This window comes from Lytechinus pictus, chromosome 7 (assembly GCF_037042905.1).
Source record: "Lytechinus pictus isolate F3 Inbred chromosome 7, Lp3.0, whole genome shotgun sequence".
In the NCBI taxonomy this organism is placed as follows: Eukaryota; Metazoa; Echinodermata; class Echinoidea; order Temnopleuroida; family Toxopneustidae; genus Lytechinus; species Lytechinus pictus.
Genome location: NC_087251.1, coordinates 38667970 through 38694812, shown reverse-complemented (window position 1 = coordinate 38694812; position 26843 = coordinate 38667970). Strand labels below are relative to the sequence as shown.

General features: G+C 35.0%; 1 protein-coding gene across 1 annotated transcript; it reads right to left on the bottom strand.

The window, feature by feature from the left end:
• Nucleotides 1-350: 350 nt before the first annotated feature.
• LOC129265199 (fermitin family homolog 2-like) lies at nt 351-26146 on the bottom strand. Its single transcript, XM_054903212.2, has 8 exons — nt 25909-26146; nt 19913-20044; nt 16912-16961; nt 12516-12640; nt 9392-9498; nt 7231-7455; nt 6881-7027; nt 351-4087 (listed from the first exon to the last, which is right to left on the bottom strand). Exons 1-8 carry the CDS (start codon nt 26119-26121, stop codon nt 3782-3784), a joined length of 1305 nt encoding a protein of 434 aa, XP_054759187.2. The 5' UTR covers nt 26122-26146; the 3' UTR covers nt 351-3781.
• Between the last annotated feature and the right edge of the window lie 697 nt (nt 26147-26843).

The window sequence follows — 26843 nt, the reverse complement described above, 5'->3', positions numbered from 1 at the left end:
CCCCATGAGCATTTATCGAGCGTTTCAAAGTGTCCGATCTTTGTCTCTGTTAGCCTACATGAACTAAAATATTGGTATGAGAATACCACACATGTATATTCATCACAATGGTGTACATGAGTAAAACCATGACTTCTACATACACATGGCAGGCAAAATTGTGGCCAAGGCAGGCAAAATCTGGCCTCAACGCCAGCCTTGACTACATCCTTGCCTATAGCAGCACATACATATTTCTCACGTTTGCTAACCCAGTTACGCCAGACCTTAACCATGATTTCACTCAGAAACAACCAAAACTCTAAAAACATTTACACAAAACACAAACATTTTACAAATTCATGGAGAAATGAGATACTACAGCCATTTTTATTTCGCCTCATTCAGGTTTGACTTAGAATAACAAAGTTTAACCCAGAAAAAAAAAATTATCATCACCATGCAAATGTTCACTTTAAAAAATCCGCTCAACATTATAAAAATGTACAGGGGTTTTCATTAAATATTTTATTCAATTCAACAACAAAAATAAAGAAAAGGGGGAAAAACCTCTACAAAGCCATGTGAAGGCGAGACACAGGTGGGTGCATGATTTGTTTGGCACATTTTCAATGATCTCCTTTATTGTGACATCTATATTTGACTTAACCATTCAGATTAAAGTTACAAATTGGGATTTAAAGATATGAGAATCTCAAGAGAGGCCCAGTGTATTGCGAATACTTTGAAGATTATATCTCTGTATGCCAATACAGACTTTTTCAAAATAAAGTTATGAAGTTGGGTATGAGGTAATAACTGGTACCTGAATTATGCACATTCAGGAATAAACAGGTTTCAAATAATAACATGATACACAGCCCAGATTATCCTCACAGATTTTATTCTTAGTGAAATAGAAACATCCATTCCTATGTAGTTCTCATATTTCTTGACCGTCATTCCCTTTTTGCAAAATTGCCAGGGTATGCCAAGTGCATTTTCCTTCTTCCTCTTATGTTTTTGTTTTTTTAAATAACTTTGATACTAAGGCCAAGGAAAATCAAAACACCAATCTTGTCATGTCTTATGATACAAGTAATTTACACCCCAAAACTGTATAAAAATAAAACCTGAAAATACCATGAATATTACAGACTAAATCAAACAAAAGAATTATCTGGACGAGAATGACAAATGGGAAACTACATTGTCATCACAATTCAGTAGAATCAAGAATATTTGTACATCGTTGTAATAAAGACATAGTCCAGCACTGTAATTGTGATATAAAACACAACTCTCTGATTTAAGTGATATTAACATCATATCAAGGTCCAGTATTAACAACTGTAATATGCATCACACCATGCTGTCGAAGGCTCAACCCATCTATAGATTTTAGTAATGAATGTTTTCCAGGCTTAAAATGGTGTTTTCCAGTCTCAGAATGGTTTGAAAAATTGTCTTTGTATGGAAATCTGTGTTCCTTGTGTTCATTCCTTGAGAATAAACTTTGTTCTGGTTTTGAGAGTTGTAATTGAGTGTTATAGCCTAATGATGCTAAATCAACATCAGGACAATTCTAGGTCATGTGTGACAAAAATTGTGACAAACATGACTTTAATTAGTTATAAATCTGACCAAAAAAATTGAAGAATTATAACTAATTATGATGATTTTGAAAGTTGAAATTTCAATTTGAAATTCACAGGAATTTCACAATGAAATTAAATTTTTAAAATCATGCTTCTTTGTGAAGTCACACACGTGATCCACTTCTTTTGACCTCTGACCATGAACTAGCATATTGGAGATAGCTGACTTCAGACTAAACATTTTAATGTTATATAACCTTTGAATTTAAAACTAAATCTCTAAAATTTGTAGATTTACAATTAAAGTCAAGATTTATCATAATTTTGGTGTGCAAGAATGGCCCATCAAGAAACAGTGACTCCTCGGCAGTATATCCGTTCTGCTTCTCTGAGAGTTGCAATCACGTAATATAAAATATGGCATTATGATGCTTATTAAAAATTAAGAAACTGGGATGAATTGTAATATTTTGAGCAGATTGTGGTGATTTGGGTAATTGAGTACACAGGTCATAGAATAGGCAGAGTACACAAAAACAGGGATAGTGTCAACATTTGTTTATTCATGGGTCTAAACATGGTTAATAAGGGTAGAAATAAGACTTATCATTTCTCACAAGCATTACTAATCATATATAAATAAACAAGGATATACATGTAGTACATACTCTTGTCGAAAAATGGTGAGTATTTCTCATGTTCATATATTTCTGTATACAAAGCAAGCATAAAAATCTTGTAAATACAATCAATTTCCAGTTGTGTATTTTCATAGTGTACATACATGCTTAAAAGGTATATCATTGAACTTGTACAGAACAATACAGACATGTATAGACCTTACTTAACTATGTACATTTTATATACATTCAGACTTGTATCAACCTATGGTAATACCAATTTATGAAAATATATTCAAATACAATGGGACTGGGTAAATGTTAATAATGAGGGTGACATTATTGGGTGTCCTCTTAAAAAGGGATCTAAGAATATGAACTTTAAGATAAATGCATGATGATGATAACAACATTGGATGGGTACTAGAAGCAGCATGCGGGAGAATGTTGCTATCAGTTGCTGTAGACTCAGGGAATAGGGTGGGTTTCCAACAATAAATAAAACACATAATGCACCGTCTAGGGTAAATGAGTGTATTAAAGGAGACTTGATTCGAAGCATATAAAGTTCATTATATATAAATATATACAGATATATCTATGTACATAAAAATTGTGAGCCATAATGATATTAACGGGCAAATTTTCTGTAAAAATGTATTGGCTGTTTACAAGCTGACTAAAAGCCTATTAGGAAAGAAAGGGGGAAAATTTATATAAAACCTTGCAATTAATACATGAGAATTCAAAAATGACAAAGTAAAACATCCATTCGACGAATTTTCCAAGAAAATATATATTTATAAAAAATGTCTCCATTATCAAATACATCAAGCATTCCAATTAATTAAATTACCTCTCAGGCATAATTACAGTTATTGCAAAGAGGTTTGTAAAAAAAAACCCAAAAAGATTGCTGAGTCGTTCGGAAACAACAGCTGGGCACCAATATGATCTCTGTCCTTCGACAAACCAAACCAGTTAGATCCATCACAGAGCTTGGGTAATGATTCACCTCTGTTTACATAACCATTTCTTGACATTCTTCCTTAATCATAGCTTTCCATCTATGACAGCAGTAGGCAAGGGCTGACCACAAGGTTGACCATAGGTTGACCAACAATGATGATAGATCACCACAGATAGAAGAAGTGGAAGCTGCTTGGAGGGATCAACGGCAGTGTGCTTTGAAGGTGGGAAGCCAAGGAAGAGACCAACAACCAAGGTGGATAAGATAGTGCCCCATTTCTGAACAATCTACGTACTTCGCTCTCATTTTACCACTGTGTATTTCTACTCTGCCTTGTAAAAGGAATACGGTCCAGACTGTTTCAACCGTGCCTCAAAGCCATATTCCGTAGTCCGTACCCTTCGATTAATCACCAATGCATCCAGCGTTCTCGCATAAATGAAATGCCCCTTTAAACGTTTCTCTTTGTACTACCTAAGGCATGTTAATGTGTCATCATGAAGCAGTAGCTTATTTCTTGTCCTTCCCATCAACATATTTCAACGTCCACCACCTCCACTACCACTGATTCGCTCGCGCTCTCTTCCTTCAGGAGATGAGGAAAGAAGAATTGTCTATTCCAGGATGCCCGTCTCTGAACCTCCTGTAAGCTTGGCAAACATGGCCATGTCCTTGACTTGATTCTTGTCCTGTTTGCGCAGCGCCAAGAAGATGGATCCACCGATGTACTCGTGGACGATCTTGCAATCGCAGGTCAGACAGTTCACGCCTATCTCCCCATCCTCCATACCGATGATGAGTTCTCTCGTTTCCCAGTTTACATTCCAATGAGTCATCGTGCTGTAGCGCCATGTCTTCTGGAGATCACCGGTGTTGATGTCCATCTTGATCATCCGGTTGTAAGCGAAGCCAAGTAGTTCCTGTCAATTTGAATAACATTTGGATATTAATATATTGCATTGAATAGAATGACCAAGCCAGGTAGTTCCTGTCAGTTTAAACAGCATTTGGATATAAATTCCTTTGCATAATCATAGTCCAAAATCAACAGAGGGCAGATTTTCATGCCAAAAATGATATTGTTTTAAATAATTTCATTGGCAAGATTAAATCGATTAAAATAATGATATGAATGGAAGGAAAAAGCCCTAATCTGTTGCCTGTTTCATAAAGGATTTAGAATCATGGTAATTTTGCCATAATAACAACTACCATGTAACAGGGCTCAGCAGCCAATCAAATCAAGGTATCCATGAAAATTTATTTAGTTAACAGAATTGTAAACCTTTATGAAATGGATCACTGGAATGTAACAAAGTCCTTTCATTTCTTGCTCAAACAAATCAAGAGGACAAAGTGGATAAATCAAATTTGATTTACAATCAATTTTACCTTCATTGCATTAAAAACTTTCATGAAATTTCACACAATTTGAACTTTAAAAAGGCCAACTCAAACAACCATCTAGTCCCTTTAAACAATTTATCTTACCCAGTAATATGGAATCAATTATGTTACTACTTTTATTTCCTTTGACACTAAGAGGGGAAAATATCTAATTAACATTTCCTGAATCAAGGATAAAATATGGTTATGATTCTGATATTTGTCAATCTTATATAAATTTCATAACTCTATGAAAAACCACAGGTCTATTCCCTGGATATAATATATTACTTTCTCCCACAAAATTCCCTCTCTAGCAGCGAAAAGAGAAACATGGCTCAGCAAATGAAATAATAATATTTTTGTGAAGAGGAAATCATGTGGTCTCAAATTCATAATAACGTGATGAAAATAAATGTATATCAGTATTAGGCATGCTACTAGCACGTAATGACATGGCATAATTTGAGCTTCATTTATCCCGATCAATCGACACGTTGACTCATATAAAAGGAAGTTCCAATTAGCAGGATTTTCCTTACATATTCGTTTCGCTGATGATATCAAAACAAGAAATGCCATGTCTGATTTGCTCAGGGGGTTTCAAAGACCATACTGATTTGTGCAGTGAAATATTTTTCAAAATGAATAAATAAATAATTTAAGGAATGCATGAATGAAAGAATGTTTGGATGGATGGATGGACAGACGGACGGATGGATGAACGAATGAATGAATAAATGGATGCATGCATGCATCAATGGATGAAGTAAGGAAGGAACAAATCAAGGAAGGAATAAAAGGATGGATGGATGGATGGATGGATGGATAATGGATGAATAAATGGATGCATGCATTGTTGGATGAAGTAAGGAACAAATCAAGGAAGGAATAAAAGGATTGATGGATGGATGGATGGACGGACGGATGGACGAAATGAATGGACGAATGAATGAATAAATGGATGGATGCATGCATCCATGGATGAAGTAAGGAAGGAAGGAATAAAAGGATAGATGGATGGACAAATGAATGAATGAATAGATGGATGCATGCATGCATTGATGGAGGAAGTAAGGAAGGAAGGAACAAATCAAGCAAGGAATAAAAAAATAAATAAAAAAAGAAGCAATAAAGAAAAGGTACATTGTAGACACCATCACAGAACTTCACAATGGCATACCATTGTCAATTCAAATAGCATGGTCTTAATAAAACCCAGACAACTACATCATTCAGATCATGCCTCATTACATACATTCCTGGATTGTATATGATATCCATAATGTCCATTATAATTGATAGAAGGTGAGGAATGGAATGCCATGTTCACATCATCATTGGAGCATTTCATGAAATAAATTGTTATAAGCTCCTGAAATCCTTTTATCTGATTGGCTAATAGAAAATTTGTCAGTAAAAATCACTGACTACTTGTTTCATGAAACACTCCCCAGAATATGAAAATTTCAGATATGTGAATAATTTTTTCCTAATTACACCATGGAATGCAGAGTGACACATTTCACAGTGATATACGTGTACGTTGGTATATTATCATTATTGATGTTTTTCACATCTGGAAAGGGTGAAGGATTGGAATTCTACATTCTCAACATTGTTCAAATCAGAATGACTTTGTTTTAAGATAATATGCAAGGAAATGTTCTCATTACCCATGGAATGTTTTGAATTTTGGACGATTGGGAGGGGTGAAAGTACTTTAAGACCATCATCTAACATGAATACACTCAAAGGGAGATCCAAATCTATATAGCTTTATTAACTCACTGAGATTTCATGCCTGAGATAACTCTGGCTAGGCTCTACTCAGCATTGGAAAATATGTGAGGGTCGACTTATTGCAGCCCAAATCACCTATCAAATTCCATAAATAGACACAATTGAGGTGATAATAATTGCTAGACTTGCCCCAAGATTCATCAAACATGAAATCAAAGACAACTCTTTGAAAAGATGAACATCCCTGGAAGTATCACCTGCACTATGCAATATAGCAGCTCAGTCTTGACTCTGTGACATTTAAATATTTTCTCTATTTTGTATTTTCATTCATCATTTGAACACAAAATCTGACAATTCAAGACCATGAAAGGCCAATATTTAAAAAAATATGAATCCTTTCCTACCATGTGCCACAGGGCACGAATGAGAGTAATAGTAGTAGAAGTAGTACCATGGGTCTATGGGAAATGTGTACAATACTGAAAAAAAAATGTCATCAAGTTTGGACACTGTATGTCCAAGGGCAATTATGCAACTTTTTGATGCCAGTAAGTTTGAGAATGTTGGATTTAGCGACTTACATCTTTCTTGCTGCCTTGAGTGCGTACTACAAAGAACGTGATGCCATACTCTGGAAGTGCCTGCCATGCTTTGATGTATTTAAGCTTTGCATCAACCAGCGACAGAGATTGTAATCCTGAGTGTGCGTCTAAGATGCTCTTAGCAATCTAGTTCACAAAAGGAAAAAGAAGACAAATTGGATTAAATTTTGCCAAACCAGTTCATTATCATGATCATGACTTCTGCAAAGCTGTCTGTATTAGTTTACATTCAGTTGCATTACAGGAAGACGAAAAAAAAATAATAAACAGACTTGCAGGTACTGTATACCACAAGTTTGTCATGAACTTCAGGTAGCCTTTGAACTTACGTCTTTAGCCTTGTACTTCTTGAGGGCCCGTGCACTGACAAAGTTTTCCGGCTTGATCTCGGGCATGTCCGTGGGTATGATGGGGGCCCTGCCATCCTTGTTACTATGCTGCATGCTAAGGAAGGCCTTGATTTCCTCAACCTCCAACTGGTACGTACTATCGGCCATTGACCTGCCCTTGGATGCCAGTCGACACGCTGCCATCCACTTGGCATACTGATCCTCCTGTTATATAGAGAGTGATAGCGATCTTTTTAATGATGACTTAAATAAAGACAATGACAATCTTATGTTGTTGAGGATGGTGATTATGGTCAAGACCATGCTGCTTACAACTATGACCACTACTAGTCCTACCACTATCACTACCACCACTACTAAGTGCAACAACAAAACTACTTCTGACTTTGCTACCACTACTCCATTACACTCACCCCCTTTCTCTCTCACACACTCCTCTTCTTCTTCCCCTTCCACTTCTTTCTTCTCCCCTTTGTCCTCCTCCTGCAGTAGAGCCACTTCTACCACTTAACCACTACCACCACTACTTCCACTACCGCTATCACCACTACCACTACCACTTCTACTTTAATTGCTACAACTACTCATATGTTTCATTGGAATGAGACACACAGTACAATATTGCTACCCATGGTCTTGCCTAGCTACCATGTAAAGGAACCCAAACATTCAAGGAATTTCTTCCTACTAGGTACCCATTAACTTCACCTAGAAGAGGTGAAATAGAGGTGATATGAAGATTAATGTCTTGACAAATGACATTCACGCTCATGTTCAACCTATGATCATGTGATCAAGATTCACAGTTAAGAAACCTTACACTACACCTTGTAATAATATGTAATTACACATATTTATTTTAGAAATACTATATATTTAAATAAAGTCGCACATCAGCACATTGAAGTTTGTTATTGAATTGAATTGAATTGAATGTATTTATTTATTGTCCTGTGTAGGAAATTCCTTTCATATCAGGTTTACAAAATTACAAATACATATGCACATAGACAGAATGAAATAGACACCGTGGGATTACATACACATACAAAATGCTTGGAATTATGCTCGATATGTAAGAATTCATCAACCTTTTTTGTCAAACTAAAGTAATTTTCATGTGAAGAAATACAATAGTACTGCAACTTTTGAATACAATATGATATCAAATTTGAAAAAAAAAATACATGTGGCTGTGAAACTGACTAACAATCAAGTTCTGACTAACAAGCACGTTCTGACTCTTAATAATTTAATTAACCCTTAGGCCAGCCTTCTAAACAAAGATTAATTGTAAACAATTGTTAAATGGAAGATATGCCAATAAGCAGCCAAAATTGCTGCAATTAACATTTTATTTCTGATGATACTGAAGGAGAAACTCAAATTCCATGCTTAAATTCAATGAGAGAGACAAATTACAAGACATTTATGATGAATCATTCTAATGAAACTATCATCACAGTATTTTCTTTTTATTATTTTCTTTTTTTTAACAAGTGCACACCTAGTTAATAATAATGCAAATCTATTTCCACTTATTTGAAAGCAGGATAAAAAGCACTGTAGATGCCTTGCTCATGGGCATAGGTGCTACGGCCGGGGATCGAACCCCGGACTTTCCAAGTATAGCCAGGTGCCTTAGACCACTCGGCCACAACACCTCCACGACACCTCCAGAATATAATATTCATCAAAGTCATCTAGACTAAAATGCAAGACCTTGTTTTTGCAGGACAACAAAAAATCTACTTTTAAAAAATGTACATAAACAATACTGCCAGCTAAAATTCAATTCAGAAACCAATTTTACATGTAATTGAATGGCCAGGTAGGAGGATGGAGTTATAAGTAATGTGTCATTTCATTTGTACATTAAGTTCAATAGAGGAGTTTTGAAGGTCATACTAGAAGGTGGGACCTAATCTGAATACAAAAAACATTAAGATTTAAATTTGAGGAATAAATTGAGAGAATTGTTTAATGGTAGTTTTGAAGGCCATACCTAAAGGTGGGGCCTAATTATAATAAACCCAAAAATATGTAGGATTCACAAGAGTATTTGACTTCTGACAGGGCTACCCTGTTTAAAGAATACCAAATGAATAAACAAATAAAGAAAGAAAATGATATAACTTACGGAGTCACATCTCAAGATAAGTTCTTGCGTTCCTTCTGGTGACACGGAGAGGAGTTTGATACAGAACTTCTCAGCTGCTATGCTTACGTCAGGGGACGCCTCGCAACCTGTAAAGATATTGAAAAAAAAATGAACATTGGCTACTGCATTCTCATAGATAGACAAAAATGATATGATTTCATGTATTGTAGGCATTTGATAAGAAATCAAAATTGACTATTGCATTAATATCTGCTTCATATAGACCCAATGGACATACCACCCAGGGGATTGTTTCATGAAGCACCTTGTCTGTGATATTTCACTGTCTAACTTGCTCTGAGCCAATCAGATGAAAGAATTTCAGTAGCTTATAACAAATAGTCAGTGAAAATCACTACTTGTTTCATGAAATGCTCCCCTGATCCCATCTACATTCAATGTAAAAAGTGCACACAAACTTTGCACCAGAATAAAATTGTGAAATGCTGGACTTTTCATAGTGCATTGGCTTAAAGGGAAGTAATTATCAAATTCCTTTTACATGTCCATTGCTGCATAAATCAAATGTATTAAGAAATAGAATACAAATGGAAACATATCTATACTGCCTTTCAGTATCATTTTAGAGTGAGTGGTACAATTTACTTCAATAACAGACACTTTCCATTGCACACTTTTTTCTTTAATTCATATGAATTTGGATAACTGTTTGATTTGGAAAAATTGAAAAATGACATGTGACATCTTTTAAATTCACCAAGATACCTTTCTTTTACAAGATTTGGTGACATAATAGAACATGATATAAATGCACCAGAAATATCAACAAATAATTTTTTTGTAATAATATTATATTGTGAACAGTCACAAGATGTTCAATGTTGTACACATTTTCTATCATTTTATATTCATGACATTGTCTCCACCAGGACCACTACTCATTTCACAAACATTGCTCTCTTTAAACCCTATTACCCCCAACATCCCCTTTATCTTGTGTTGTTCTTCATCACATCTCCTTTCCCCATGAATTGCCAATTTCATTCTCTATATGAGCTCCAATCTCCTTACTTCTAACCGAGTGGAGGCAATGAACATGAACCACAGCCATGGGACAACAAGCTATGTCTTACCCAACTAATAATCCCTACCCAGACAGAAGGACATAACTACAATTTGGAGTAAATTCAATCTCTCATTTATGTTGAAGAAAAGGGAAAATTACATAAAATACTAATCTTTTTTGGATGTCCCATCCCCATTTTTCTCCAATTTCAACTACACTTCATGGATTGCTCAAGTCATGATAATTTGAGAGCAATACAACCTTTCATATGAAAAACTAGATACAAATATTTTCAGGAACATTCATAATGCTGTCAAAAGTACATACTTATAGAATCACCCAAAGAATACATTGAAAAAGCAATTGTAGAACTATATAACTTCTACCCCATCTTGACAGTTTCATTAATTTTCAGCCAAATATCTGATTGTGTATGAAGGGTCTCGGTTCAAAATTGAAATATTTGATTTTCTTGAAATGAACATTGAAAAATTCAATTTTCTTGAAATGTACATTGAAAAATTCAATTTTCATGAAATGTACATTGAAAAATTCAATTTTCATGAAATGTACATTGAAAAATTCAATTTTTTGAAATATTCATTGAAAATTTGGTCTTGAAATGTACATTGAAAAAGCAGACTTTCTTGGAATGCACATTCAGACTCTCTACATCTAGCCATGCCTGTCTGCTCAGCCCATGGCGTGCTATATTCAAAATTTCACTCTAAATGACTCTGTTGTAGATGAGTTTCTTAACGAAATGTCTGGGCTTGTTAGCGCATTTCAAGCAGCAACGAGTGTATAACCCCCAGGGAGGAGTCAAACATGGGAATGTCAAAATGATTGGCTCCCTACAGAGCACTATGTTTGAAAATGGATCTGTCCAAAGCTCTTTCATATGTGCAGTAAATAGATGTTGGTTTAGATGGTCTGACCAGGCATCCATGCTGCTCTCTAAAAATGATCACACATACTATTCTATGGTGAATACCTGCATATCTCACATTGTTTCCTATATTTTGCTTTAGACAAATTAGTAGTGCAATTTTTATCTTCAATTCTTGTCTTGTCTTAATAAATGCAAAAAAAAAACACTGTAACTTAATACAAGGGAGAGAACTTTCATAAAATTTTCACTGTGATAAAAAAAATGACAAAAAGGAGATTTGAAATAATGAAATATAGAGCAATGAGTGAATTTATAAACATAATTTGCTCATAAATTTGAAAAAAAAAGTTCATGTTGTGCATTAGACTGTTTCAAAAGATAATGCATATATTTAAAATACTGCAATCTTATTATCCTCCTTCACTTAAGTTTGATGATATCTGAATGTTTTGCTGGTTTAACTTCAACATATTCCTTCAAATCAACTTGATAAGGGTCTTCAATCCTATCTAAAACCCTTTGAAATTCTGGGTGTACTTCTCCCTTTAAGTCCACTGTCGTTCAGCATTGTCAGGGGGTAATAACATTTTTCTGCATCTTGGCTGATGATATACAACAAGGTGATTGGAAAGTACAAGCAAAATTGCCTGACAGATGGTTACAACCCCTGTGTATGATGGATTGCCTGCTCTAGCTATGCCTAGTCTATACTCAAGACTGCAATCTGAGAGTCTTGGGAGTTAGTCTTGATACCAAAAACATTTCCTCCAGCATCAATCGCTTCCTAAAATGGAAACGAATGACATGAATCTAACAAAACCTTGTCAGCACCTTGACCCTATGGCCCGTATTCTGGAGTCAGTTTAATTTAAACCACTGTCTAATTCTGTGCTAAAATGATGGGGAGCCCAAAATTATGTTTATATTGTATATTTCTTATATTGACTATTTTGTTTCAGTTATCATTCCCAGACAATTAGGAACAATTTGAGTGTCAAATGAGTTAAAAAATTGGATGTGTACTGTTAAGGATTTGTGCCCCAATTGGCTATCCATAGTTAAACCACAACTTTAAACCAGGGTTTAATTTAAATTCAGAATACAGGCCTATGTCTACATCTATGAAGAAAAAAAAACAAGGATCTTCAATTACCGGAGTAAATCATGGGCCAAAATTGTCTTACCTTTGAGGTTGATTCTCTGGATGGCTTGTCCATTTCTCTCCTCCTCACTCTTGTAATATGAAAGGTGCAGGTCACGGAACACAAACCAAGCCTTCTTGTAACCTTTCAACGTGAATTTCTTAGGCCTGAAGAAGGAAAATAGGAGAGAAAATTAAGAATTATTTTAACCTTTCAACATGAATTTCTTAGGCCTGAAAAAGGAGAAAGGTATTGGTTGTAACCTCTCAACTTGACTTTCTTTGGTCTGAAAAAGGAAAATAGGTAAGAAAGTTTGTGACAAACACTGGGATGCCAAATCATAGAGGGGTGCATGAAATTGCAACCACTTAATACTTAGCATGCATTATACATTAATATCAACTGGTATGGATGGGAAATATCTACTACTATTACACGGCATCAGGAAGGTTCATAACAGGATGGGGTTGGGTTTCACCAAACATTTCCCTCCCAGGTTGCCAGGCATTTCTACCAAGCACACAGGAATGCAGGGGGGAAATAAAAACACATAGGGTCGTATTCTCAGCGAACATGGAAGGAACGTTCTCCCACTTACAAGCCCACTCTTTGGACCATATTCTGAAGTCCAGCTAAACCTGAGCCATGGTGGGAAGCTGAAAATGTCACAGTTTTGTTAACATTGTATTTAATCTTTGTATGTTTGGATGATTGCATTTATATGTATGCTATTACTATGTTGTTTCCTCATGCTCTGAAGATGAAGAAAACTATTTTAGTTATTAATCCCAGAAAGTTACAAATACATTGGGTGTAAATTGAGCCTTCAATGTTGAAGATTTGTGTCACATCTGTCTCTCCAAACATGTATTTAAACTACAACTTTAGAACTGGGTCCCATAACACAAAGGTTAGCGATTAATCATACGCTTGATTTTTATGATTAATGAATAATAATAATATAGGATTTGTATAGCGCACGTATCCACCTTGCTAGGTGCTCAAGGCACTCCTATTTTACCCCGGCTAAGCTAGTCTACCGATTCTGGTGCGCACAGCTTTTTGAGGAATTACTTCCTGTTGGTACCCATTTACCTCACCTGGGTCGAGTGCGGCACAGTGAGGATAAATTTCTTGCTGAAGGAAAACACGCTATGGCTAGGATTCGAACCCACGACCCTATGTTTGAAAGACGAGAGTCAGAACCGCTAGACCAGGACGCCCATTAATTGTAGTCAATGCACTCATAGTGTTCGACGATCATTGCTTAGCTTTGTGTTACAAGCCCCCGAATATCAAATTAAACCAAAGTTCAGAATATAGGTATCTGTACCTGAGAATAACATTAAAAATGCAGGGGGGAGGGACACAGGGTGCATATTCTCTAACATGGAAGGACCATTCCTCCAGAAGATAAGCCCACTCTCTCTGAGAATCAGATTAGGAATGCATGGGGGGGGGCAAAAAAAACAGGGGTCATATTCTCAGTGAACATTCCTCCAGACAAAAAGCCCACACTCTATATCTGAGAATAACATTAGGAATGCAGAGGGACAAAAAAGCCACAGGGTTCATATTCTCAGAGAACATGGAACGACCATTCCTCCAGACGAAAAGCCCACTCTCTGTATCTGAGAATGACATTAGCGTCGTCCGGCTCGCGACCGAAGACTTGCATTGATTCACAGGAAAATGATTTGACATTCCACAATGGGACGGTATAATCCTCCTTCAGCATTCTATTGAACTGAATCACTGCTCTCTTTACCTACATGAGAACATCTAGTTTTCTTCTCCACTTACCATATTAAAATTCTACTTATCTGGGGTTAGTTTCGTAACATAAAGCTTTTGAAAGCTTGGGTTTTCAATTCTGATGCTTTGGAAATCAAATGTTTACTTTACAAAGATCAAATTTGAACTGTTGCTGATGTTGGTATCAAACTGATTTGAGAATCTGTTATAAGCACAATAAAGGGTCACCAGTCGTGCTTAAAGTCATATATGTAAAATTGTATGTAAAGTCATATGTAAAATTGTATGTAAAGTCATATGTAAAATCGTGCATAAATTGCTTGTAACTTACAAACAGCTTTATGAAATACAACCCAAATGTCGTACTATTGAGGGTTTTTTTTTTTATTGTACATGTACATGTCCCAGTACAGATTTCTGGGCCCCATCTTACAAAGAGTTACGATTGATCCGATCAATCACAACTATGGACGGCCAGCAACGTCAACATTTAAAATACATGTTTGTTCAAAATATTTATAACTATGATGTGTATATTCATGTATTCATTGTTTTCTTGAAAATTCCCTGTGCTTCTCTTTGTTAACAGAGGACAGTGTGCAAACTTTCTGTGGAAAAAATAATGACATTGATGGATTTCCTTAGAGTTAGGATTGATTTGATTAATCATAACTCTTTGTAAGACGGGGCCCTGCAGGCATCATAAATGAAAAGCAAGATTACATGTATGTAATTTCTCAATGTTATTTTCAAACACTCTTCATTCATTACTGTAACAGTAATAATATATCAATTTTCATGCACACCTCAGTTACTATAAATCAGGTTTACGATATGACCAACATAGCCTTTATACCTCCCTCACTCTTTAGAAAACCATTCAAAATGTGTATCAAAAACAATTATCTATGGCATTCCAAAAGGGCACATGTTTAATGTTGGCACAGACAAGACCAATTTGAATAAAAACATTGTTTTTATGCAATTTATATGCAGCAACCGCATGAAATGTTGCTGGTACTTTTGATTTAAAAATAATTTATGTTTTTAGTTTACAGATGGAAATGCTGATGCAATGTTTCCAATAGAATCTTGGATATACTGGTAAATTGAAAATTATTTGAATATGCATGGTTGTTGTAGGCCTGGGAATATAATTCAAATCTGAAATATGAAAAGTTCAAAATCAATCGAATGTACGTTTCTGACCCAAAATCTGACATACTTGTAGATGATAGACATACAAGAGAATTTTAACAGTCAATAGTGATTTTTTTTCACACTGAATATGAAAGTTGTGGAAAATTGAAGTTCAAAATGAAAAAAAATTATCCCAGAATCTGTCATCAAACTGACAGATCTTATCTTGCAATAGAGCAATAGAAGGTTGTTCTAACTTCTGATACACATCTGTGAAGAATTATTAGTCATGGCTGAACTCAGGCAACTATACAGGCATAGCAATTTCAATTTCAGGCTAGTCGCATAAATTTTCATCACCTTCCATGAATATTCATACAGTAAATTGATTATTTTTTTTAGGTCAACTGCATAAAAGTATCTATTGGCTTCACACAAGTTAACTAACTGCGAGGGTAAACAGCGTAGTAGGAAAGGACGGAAGCTAATACGGCCGGCAACCTTTCATGACATACCTTCACTTTAGATTTGATCCCTGCGCTATGCATCCCCTGTGAAACACTATCATCTCCCCTACACAAACCCAGCTGTCATCCATATAGCTAGAGACCTCTATTAATAGGTCCGTTCATTGAGGGATAAAACACATGGCGCACAGGGAAGAAACATATTTTTGGATCGTCACAGAACTGTAGGGCCTACACTACAAGCCAAGGTTTAAGGTGATTCATTATACAACTGAAGTGAATGCACTTCCTGATTTTTTATATCTATTTTCTCATATTTCCCCTTTTTTTTTACTATTGTGTTTGCTAAACAATAATGCTTTTATTTGGTCTTAATGGGGTACTCCAGGCTGAAAATAATGTATCTTAACAAATATATTAAAGCTAAACAAACAAAACACTGGATATTTCTTCAAAATCTAATAGAAAATAACAAAGTTATTGAATTTTAGAGTTTAGCAATATTTTGTGAAAATAGTTATATCGACATGCTGTTTTGAATATTAAAATGTTTGGCAGACATCATATCCTTGCTTTCCTATTTTATATCATTACATGAAATCATAATCAATTCATATTAAATATATGTGTGTAAAACGTGCCTCCCTTCCAACAAAATAAGATGCAGCAATCATTGTCTTACACATTAAATAGACAAACAATCCCTTTTAATTCTTGGAGGACAAAGTTTGAAATATAAATTTTCATACGTTAATTAAAACATGAAAGAATAAGTGGGGAGATGACATCATCATTCATTGCATATTCATGAAGACATGCATAGAACTGTTTCACCAGAATAATGCAAAACTGTCAAATGTCATAAAACTTTGCTATTCCTTTCAAACTTTGATGAAACTTTCATTGCTTTATTCGTATAACTTTAGTCAATCTTTTCTAATCATATTAATCTCGGCTTGGAGTACCCCTTTACCGGTAATCAAAACCTACAATGATGAGTACATATTCAACACACTTCTAGTCGATGCAAACATATTCTATAAACAATTGTGGAAGAGATATTGGAGGATACTTACTTCAGATACCTCAATACTCCTGAAAGTTCTGGTACTGAGGTGATATCCGTCTAGAAAAAAATATATGAAAGAAAAACAAAAGCTTTATATTAAAGGTACATTAAAAGGATACAAACATGTATTCATACAATATTCTTAAAAATGATATTGCAGCTATGATTATTATTTTTTCTGTATGTACTCCAGAGGGAAAGAACTTTACTTCCTTATGAAATAAAAAGATATAAGATATCAGACATGTGTGGTAGTATAATCAAAAGGAAAGGGAGAAAATCGAGGGTAGAGCTTAAAATCTTGGTTCAAGATCTTGATGAAATACTATAGCTAACGCAGGTGTGACTCTTTTTTTTTTCCTTCTATAAACAATATTGGATAACCTTTTTTAAAGATGTAAATCAACTTGAATTGTTTTATTGTAAAATGTAATTGACTTAATTGTTCAAGCTGTGTGCAGTGTAAATCTAATGAATACAATTTTTAAATTAATGAACACAAAGGAGAAATGTGAGAAAGAATTTTTTTTTCATCAAACTTTAATTACAGATAACCTCTGATATGACTTTCAATTTAAAACATATCTTATGACATAGCACCATCTCGGGTGTTGTTTTGATTCATATCACTGACTTGAAGGGGGGGGGGGGCTCTGTGGTATCAATTTTCAATATACTATCACATAGTCACTTGCCTGGCAGTGAAGCACTACAGTCAACACAGATTTTGTTTGCATTGAAATTCATCATGCACCTATATATGCATGCCCCATTTAACAGAAAATGGACCGCCACCATTAAGCCCAAATCCAATCAGGATTGGAAGGGGTGATTAAAGTCAACATGATGGATAGAAAGATCAAAATCTCATCGTCTGAAACCTATTATTATTATATTGCATTTCAACTTCCATATAATAAATGTATTAAATAAATTAGCACCAAGGCCATTGTCTTTTATCAAGAATCAAGTATTTGTTATACAAAAAGTTTTAGGATTTGGAATTCCTACACTTTTCTTCAAGAATGAATTTATTATATTCAAGAAGTATACGATAAATAGATTTGCCTTAAAAAAAACATATATTTTTATTCAAATTTTCAAATATATTAATTTTCACAATCATAAACTTCCAATTCTTTCATCTAATTGATGTCAGTTGGTTTGCCTAAAATTCAAAGAAAAGCAATGGTGAATGTTTGACAAAATATCTATCAAAGAATAAAGAGTTTAAAATGTGATGTTTGTGATGTCATACATGAGCAGCTGCCCCATATGTCATGTTATATAAATTCTATTCATTCTCATATTGTAAATGGTTCATGACGACTGAAAATAACTTTTCTCACAGAAGAGAGTATGACATGATGCATCAGATCATATCTTGAATGCATTTAAAAAAAAAAACATTTACAAGGAGAAAACTTCTAAAATCCATAACTCTGTCATTCTTAGACAAATTTTCACCAAATCTTCATCAGTATTATTGTTCTGCTTTCATTATAATCGGCTCTAAGTCAGGGTAAACTTCCCCCTTTGAACAATAACCGTCTGATTATGTCATTGTTTGTCAAAAGGTCCTTGAATTGTATTAGTGCATTGTATTAACAACTTCCCCTTTGTCTGATAGTAATGTGATTCCCTCGACTGTCCATTAGTCATGTAATCAAAAGGTTTCTAACCTCGATCTCTAGAAATCAAGTCAACATTAAAGGCCGATGCCCCCCTCATGGGAACATCCAGCACATAGTTCATTGTGGAGGGTTATTTCCAAAGTCATAATAACCGTTGGCATATTAAACCAAAGGATATCGTACTAACTTTCTACCTAGCACCTTGGTCTTCCAATAAAGATAGAAAGTGCACTATATCAACCTTATTATCATTATTACTATTAGTCATTATGAATAACATTTATCAAAGTCACTTTGATATACATTAACATTGATCAGCATTTATATTAAAAAAATAGCAATTTCCTATGACCTAACATACATGCAACCCCACCCCCCCCCCCATAATAATGTCTTGTGCTGGCCGACATATGAAGGGAAAGAAAGGAATACAAGGGCAGGCCTCAAACAAAGTTATTCCTGTGACAGGGAACTATTTCCGTTGATTGAACACAACCTTTCAAAGGAAAAGGTGCGTAACTGGAAAGCATGCCGATGAGAGGCGGATGTCATTACCTAAATCTTCCCAAATCACCTTGAAGCTTGACTGAAAGACCGACAATTGGTCAAGGATTTGATTTTAAGTGTATCTATATCCACGAGATGAAGAAGAGTTCTTTAATTAGATTAAGGTTTGTCAAGGTTCCTGGGTGACCACCCCAGGGGAGTGTTTCGTAAAGAGATTTGATAGTGATTTTCCATGACTAATACGCTCTTAGCCAATCAGATGCAAGTATTTCTATTAGCTTGTAACATTTGTCAGTGAAAACGTCTGACTCTTTGGCTCATGAAACACTTCCCAGGTAACAACATGGGGTAAGGTTATTGGAAGTAAGAGATGCAGTGAATGTGATCCTCATCTATATCAAACAAGAACTATTGCAAAATGCAAAAGGATCTAGAATTACAATTATAACACTGCTAACTCCTTTAACCTCCCATCTTGTATATATGTCATGTTTTAAAAAATCTATTTGCAGTAACTTTCTACATTATTCCTGCATTCATGAACCAATAAAAAAAACAGCTTGTATCTTAAAAAAAAACATAAGTCCACACTAATTTTCTTTGTTGGATTTTTGCAAATTTTGCATTAAAAAAAATAACAAAGGTCAAAAGTTGTCCTGGGCAGCCTTCTATCTGATTCTATATTTATTGACAGATTATTTTTTCCTTGGATTTTATTATTTCTTCTGAATTTTAAACCTTCTTGATATTTTCTATTATTTCAGACATCAAATTGCAGATGAACATTTTTTAATCCATTCAGTTGCTTGCAGATGATGGTATACAGGCCTCAATGAGATATCTTAAATGAGGCATGTTAATACTTACATGTCCTGGTGATACAGTTTGTCCTTCTAATGAGACCTGAAGATTTGTGAGAGCTTTATCAATATCATCCACACCATCTGACGGACCATCTACTTCCTGTTGAGGCTTCTGCGATTGCATACTCACTTGTAACTATATAATGGAAATATAAAGAGGGGAGAGGGGGAAGATTTTGTAAGTTGAGGAAGAGACGGGGGTACATGAAGGGGCAGGAGTGGGGATGAATGAAAAATTAGAAGAAAAAGTTTAGTGAAAAAAATGAATGAAAAACAAGAAATAATATCTTTTCCCCTAATTTGATCCTTACATTACAATAATAACTTATAGGCCTAATGTCAAATCTGGTAGTAGGAGGTGGGTTCGGCCACACCAGCAAAAACTGACTCCAGACTAACCTGTCTAGTACGTCATTTCTAATGCAGGGCTCGACATTAGCAGTGGCCCGGTGACCCGGGGCAACCTAAATTGAGAGTCGGGCAACCAAAATTCTGTAAAAGCTCACACTTGGTGGCCCGGTTTGGCTGCCAAAGTTTTGATAAATTGTAATGTTTTCTATTGTTTTAGGGCCAACAAATTTGCTTTGCGGGCCACCAAAAATATGACATTGATGATTTTGGTGGTCCGATTGGGCTACTATTGGTCTGCTTGGAATCGGATTTGCTGGTGTGTCTGTAGCATCAGAAAGGAAATGTTGTTTGTGACTAAAAACATTCATGACAAAGCCACCTGTCCTCTTCTTTGTTAGTCATACATAATAAGATTTATTATTGTCCACCACATTCATCATCATTTATGTCAAGCAAAAAAACATACCAACATATATCATCCTCATGTCACTAAAGGTCATAGGACTATTGTACATTGCCAACACAATGATGAAGGCAAAAAACTCTTCAACATAATCTTTGGAACAGGATTTAAGGATGGGGATGTTAAGATTTTGTAGAGCAGAAGTCAACCAAGCCTAAAATTGCCAAAATGAAATACTTTTATTTCTTTATATAAAATAAAAATGAGAAGAAGCTTACAAGTAGGCGCCCTGATAGGTCTATATGAAATTATCAATGAGGGCACCGATCCAGAATGAGATTTCAAATCACACAAAAGGACAGGAGTACATTCTTAAACATGGCAGGAAATTATTTTGTATTTTAGGGGTTATTTTTTGGCCACATTGGGGTGATTTATCTTCTTTTTTTTTGGGGGGGGGGCTGTTTCCTCCATTTCAAGGGCTACTCTTTTAGCTCAATGAGCATATTTGCTGTAAAAGCATATCTCATTATTCTGCTGTATGCAGAATATTAATCTTCTAAGTGTCCTTGAATATTGCTCATTGCAGATCTTTGGGGCAACTTTAAGGAAAGGTCGTTGCCCGAAAGCATTCCATTTCGCAAATTAATTTTGAGGGACCATTTTGGCTGTCATGAGGGCAAAACTGCCCGTCACCTTTGTGTACTTTTTAATACTATGCTGTTATCGAAAAAAATTGTCCTTTTTTCTTCCAAGGGGCAAACCACCATTACAGGCGACGTTTCTTTAGTAAACCTCAGAGCGCTTTCCAACAAAAGTTGCCTAATCTGCTTACATACAAAACACAATACACTCTTAATTGGCATTGAGACAACACCACTTCATAAGTAACCTCACTGTTCCCCATGAATATAACCTTTGTTGTACTAAAATAGTTGCTCAAGGATGACGATACAATTACTGTCTGAGAGGAAACAACCTCACATAGTAACATGCTTTAACTCAAAGGGGGAATTCACCCCAAGGATGAGTTGGTGTTAAAATGCAGGGGAAAAATGAGAAAAATATGAAAGTTTGATGAATATCCATCAAAGATTAAAAGATTTATTAATTTTTAATCTTTTAAATTTGTGGTGTCACATGCAAGCAGCAACCCAATGTCACATGTGATAAAATATGGAATTCTATTTTTTAATGGAATATGCTGAATACATATATTCTTCTTATAAGAAGGGGTACAGAATGCTCTATCTAATGATATATCCCAGTCAGAAATAAATTCATTTCAAAATTTTTGAGAAAATAACATTTTATGGAACTTACATTACAAGAGGCATATGGGAACTGTTCGATTTTAACATCATAAAATAAAATAAAATGTTTATTTTTTCTACTTTTTATTAAAACCAACTTATCATCAGATGACCTTACCCTTCAAAGGGAATCAATGAACACCATTTATCACAAAATCAAATTTTGTCCCCTCAAGAAAATAAATAAGCCTATAATTTGAATAATATTTGTTTTCATTGTATTTAATTGTTCATTGGACAATATGAAAGAACAAATGATAAAATCATTTCCCGCACACGGTGGACCTTTAATTTGGAATTTTTTCACTTTGCAGATACCATACCCTGGGATGTCCTGTGTATAATCTTTCACGAAGGTGTGAAGCAAGACGGTATTTCCAGCCCACACTCATTAAACATGCAATAAGCCTTCATAATGAGTTTCACAATCTCCTTCTGATCTTTTCATCTAATTATAGGCTAATGTGGGTAGTTCGTATTTTCTACAGATGGGAGGGGGATGTTTCATGAACAAATTGGTCAGTGATTTTTATTGATTAATTAAACAGTTAGTGATTTTTTTTTTCATTAAATGCTCCCCAGAGCTCACATGGTCACATTACGCATTGACTTTGAAATATATTATTCTTTTTTCTTCTATTTTCGATGAGGAAGTTGGGAGGGGGGGTACTGTAAGAGACTATGTTCTATAAAATGAAGGGGATGAATAAGAAACAGGCCTGATCAATTATTTTCAGAATGCCAGTCATTCAATCCATTCCAATTTGACAACATGACAAGGCTATAGATAATTTTTCTAAGTGACTGCTCTCATAATGGTTTCATTACAGCTGAAGTACTGATGTGTTTTGATAAGTCATTATCTCTAGCAGAGCTGCCAAGTTGTATTTTGCATTTTCAGTATTCTTATCCCCCAAAATCAGTATTTTGACAAAAAAATCATTATTTTTACTGTGTGAGATAAATATTTTGTATTTTTCCCCAAAAAAGTGTATTTCATAATAAAATGCTTGGCGCACGCAGCATGCGGCATGCAAGCTAAAATGTGCACTGCTCTTGCAGATGAAAAAAAAAAAACATTGAAACTTGTGTATATCTCACCCTGGTTTTTACAAAATGATTGAAAAAAAAAACAAGTTACCTGAAATTACATTGATCTAATAACCATATTTGTTTTGTTTTTTTTAATACAAAAAACATATTTTTTAAAGAAAAAACGTACTGCCGTATTTTGGTTGCAAAAACGTACTAAATACGGAAAAATCGTACTACTTGGCAGCTGTGCTCTAGATATTGTGCTTTACCATTATAAGGAAAATGTGTGACTGGTAGTCATTAATTTTTCAAAATGCCTATACCACAGTATTAATGGAAGCCATATTGATACTGATGTAATATTCATTTATTGTTTAACTAGTAGTCTCTTTCATATTCAGATCTGGCGCTGCATAGCGGCTGCTGGGCCCACGATCAATTGGGCAAAGCAAGTTTTCTGAGTAATTCATTTCATGTCTATGGATTTTCATTTTTTTTTTTTTTTACCATTTAAGATTCTTAATAATATAATTCTATAAGCATATCTCAAATTCATACAAGCAATTTCTTCCCACAGTAAATCTCAGCCATCTTCAAAGTGCTATAACTGTTAAAAGGCATGCAACAGCACCCATTACAAGTTGTTGAAACATATTTGCCATTCATCGTTGGCTATGGAATTTGAATTTATGACTTCAATACCATTTCATTAAAAATACACAAATTAAATTCCTGGATTTCTCAGCAACCACTGAACGAACTAATATACAAACAAATTAGTTCAATTTTCAAACTATCAATCAAACTCCATGTATTTCACTTCCTGAAAGCCAAAACCATTTAAATATATAGCATAGAAAGGGAAAAGTGCAACAGGGCAAATTCATAGAGAACTGTGAACCAAAATCTTGGTCACTTGTTCACTCTATCAATATACATGTAGCTGTCATATTGAGATGCTAAGGCCACAAATATTAGCAGTAGAATCTTTTCTCCAACCATTTTGACAGGAGTGACAGGTAGGTGACCTACACCTAGTTCTGAAGGAATGTCTTTGAATAGATGGAAGACATTTGATCTTGGCAGTAGGGCAGTCAAGGCGCTTTTTTAGAAGACACATAAATCATTCACAATTAGGGAGGTCGTGACCCTATTCAATAGCTCTCTACCTCCTGCCTTTTTGAGAAACATTCTTTCTTCTTCCATTGGCCTATCAATCTCGGCCTACAAACGTCCCATCTCTGGTTGCAAATCCCTTCTAGTATACTAGTAGTAGGCATTTCTTGTATATACTAGTAGTAGGCCTACAAACAGTACATGCCAAGGGTGTCCACTTTGAAGGAATTTCCAAACTTCTGGGAAATCCTCATCATCCATTAGCAATTTTTGGAAAATTCTTGGCAAGTAATAAAATTCCAAGCATTTCTGGGAAATCCAAAAATAAAATTGACACAATTATTGAATGTACATGTAACAAGTTTCAATGTTCATGCATTTTAAAGAGTTATTGGACACATTATGTAGCTATTTTTTTTTCCACTCCCGCTCCGCGCTAGCATAAATAGTCCACATTGTAAAAAAGTGTGTGAACCAAAAAGTTCTTATTTTCCTTGATTTTTCGTCACTAGACCAGGCTCACTGCATTATTGTAAAAAATTTTATTCATAACAAATTTGAAGATTCCAGGAAATACCACTGATTTTTTCAAGGTTTGGGATTAAGTTGCAGGTTTTTTCCAGTTTTTTTTTTTTGATACATGCAGAACTAGCTTACCTGGTAAAGTATGTCATGGGGATACTTTCATACAGTGTTTTGTTAGTCTCTTTCACTTACAACTTTTGTAAGCTACTGAAATTCTTTGTATCTGGGACCCGTTTCATAAAGGACTTGCAACTGTTGTAACTTTGCCATAATGGCAACTACCATGGTAACAGGGCTCAGCAGCCAATCAAAATCAAGGTTTCCATGGTAGTTGCCATTATGGCAAAGTTACAACAGTTGCAAGTCCTTTATGAAACGGGGCCCCTGATCATGATGTAATTTTGAAATGAATCACATATTGGTAAGAACGCTGGGTATAATTTCATTTTGAGCAAGGTTAAGAACAATGCAGTACATTACAGTAACAAGGTGGGAGCCAAAGGTGCTTCAGGTTTGCAAAAGCACCTTGTTAATTTCAAACTTTGAACGTTGTAAATTCCAAAGTTTCCAAGGTAATCATCATTAAGTACCAGGCAGCCAAGGTATATAGTAAAGTGGCCATTAAATAAATGCAATATCTGCATTCATCAATCAATTGAACATGACATCAAAGACACAGACAAGTTCTGGATCCTGTAACATAAATCTAAGTGATTAATCCTGAGGCTATTTCTACGATTGATTGCATTGACAATTGTGTATAATCAATCGTAAAATCAGCCCAAAGATTAATCGCTAATCTTGAATGACATGGAGGGCCCTGGTGTGAGATTGATTTGTGGACCTGTCCCAAAGTAATTGGGAAATGTTGATTATAATGTGCCTACTGAAGAATATACACTATTCTGTAAGATTTTTTTCAATCACCAGATCAGATATTGAGAGAAGGTTGATGTGAGTCACATGCAATGCACAGAAATGCGTACATGGGACTACACATAAGGTTTAGTCCAAACAATTCTCTATTCTACTATGTTTTTTCATGTGCATTTTCAATGTGAGTACATCTGAAGAGTACTCTATCATGCAACAGTCACGAGGGCGAAACTGACTCCAGACCAACCAAATCTATTGCATTATTACCAATGACATACCATAGGTCGGTCTGGAGTCAGTTTCATTGGTGTGACAGTTGTTTTTACATAGCAATGTTTTTCTACAGATCTTCCTTTGAATTATCCCTTTAAGCACATTTACCTGTAGAGCAGCAAACAGCATCATTTCTTCGTGCGTGCATTCAATTTCTTCCCGGAGGATTGCCCATTTAGCTTGTTCGTAGATTTGGTTGATCCTGACGGCATCCTCTTTCATGTGTTTGATGTCCGAGCTGTTGGGCTGAGGAAGATCGTAGAATACGTAGTACTTGAAGCGCAGCATCACGGTATCGTTCTCCCTCACATCCTGCTCCATCAATGACTTGTTTGAATCGAGCCATCTGATAATGGAAACAAGAAGACATGAATATAATATTACGGTAACCACTTGAAAATAAAAACATTTTCAGAAATTCAGATATTTCAATATCAAACAGAGGTCCTTACAATTTCTGAATGTTTACAAATACTTTTGTTGTTACGATGTATTCCATAAATATAATATCAGCCACTTGATAACAAAAATATTTTTGAGAATTAAGAAATCATAGGAACCTAGCTCTGTTATAAAGCAGAGTCGGATCCAGGATTGAGGGGGGGGGGTTCTAGTAACTGTTTAAAAATTCTGCCATTTAAAAAAACAAATCATTTCAAAGTGGTGTTTCTAATGTCAAAGAATGTTAATTTCCAGATGTGAAGTGAATGTAATGGGTGCCCCATTTATCAAGCTTCTCCTTTAGACACCCTAATCATTAAAAAAAAATATATTTACAATAATTGTTATTCATTTATGATTTGTATATATATTCATACCGTATATTTATTGATTTATAAAAGATGGGATAAAACGAACTGAATTGAATTGAATATTCAAGCTACCATTAAACACGAAGAAAGGAACTATACAAAATACAGTTAGAATTGACCTGAAGGCACAGGAATTTCCAAGAATGGACCATTTTAGAAAAATAACCCAAATTCAGAACCCCTTTCAGAAATATATTTCGGTTATAGTATGTTTGTCATTATTATAGATTT

Excerpts from the sequence above, each read along its gene's own strand:
- LOC129265199 (XM_054903212.2), bottom strand. The coding sequence starts at position 26,121 with ATGGAGCAGGATGTGAGGGAGAACGATACCGTGATGCTGCGCTTCAAG. Across the intron at positions 20,045-25,908 it reads TGCTGTTTGCTGCTCTACAG|TTACAAGTGAGTATGCAATC; the intron begins GTAAATGTGCTT and ends TCCATTATATAG. Across the intron at positions 7,456-9,391 it reads TTATCTTGAGATGTGACTCC|GAGGATCAGTATGCCAAGTG; the intron begins GTAAGTTATATC and ends TCTATATAACAG.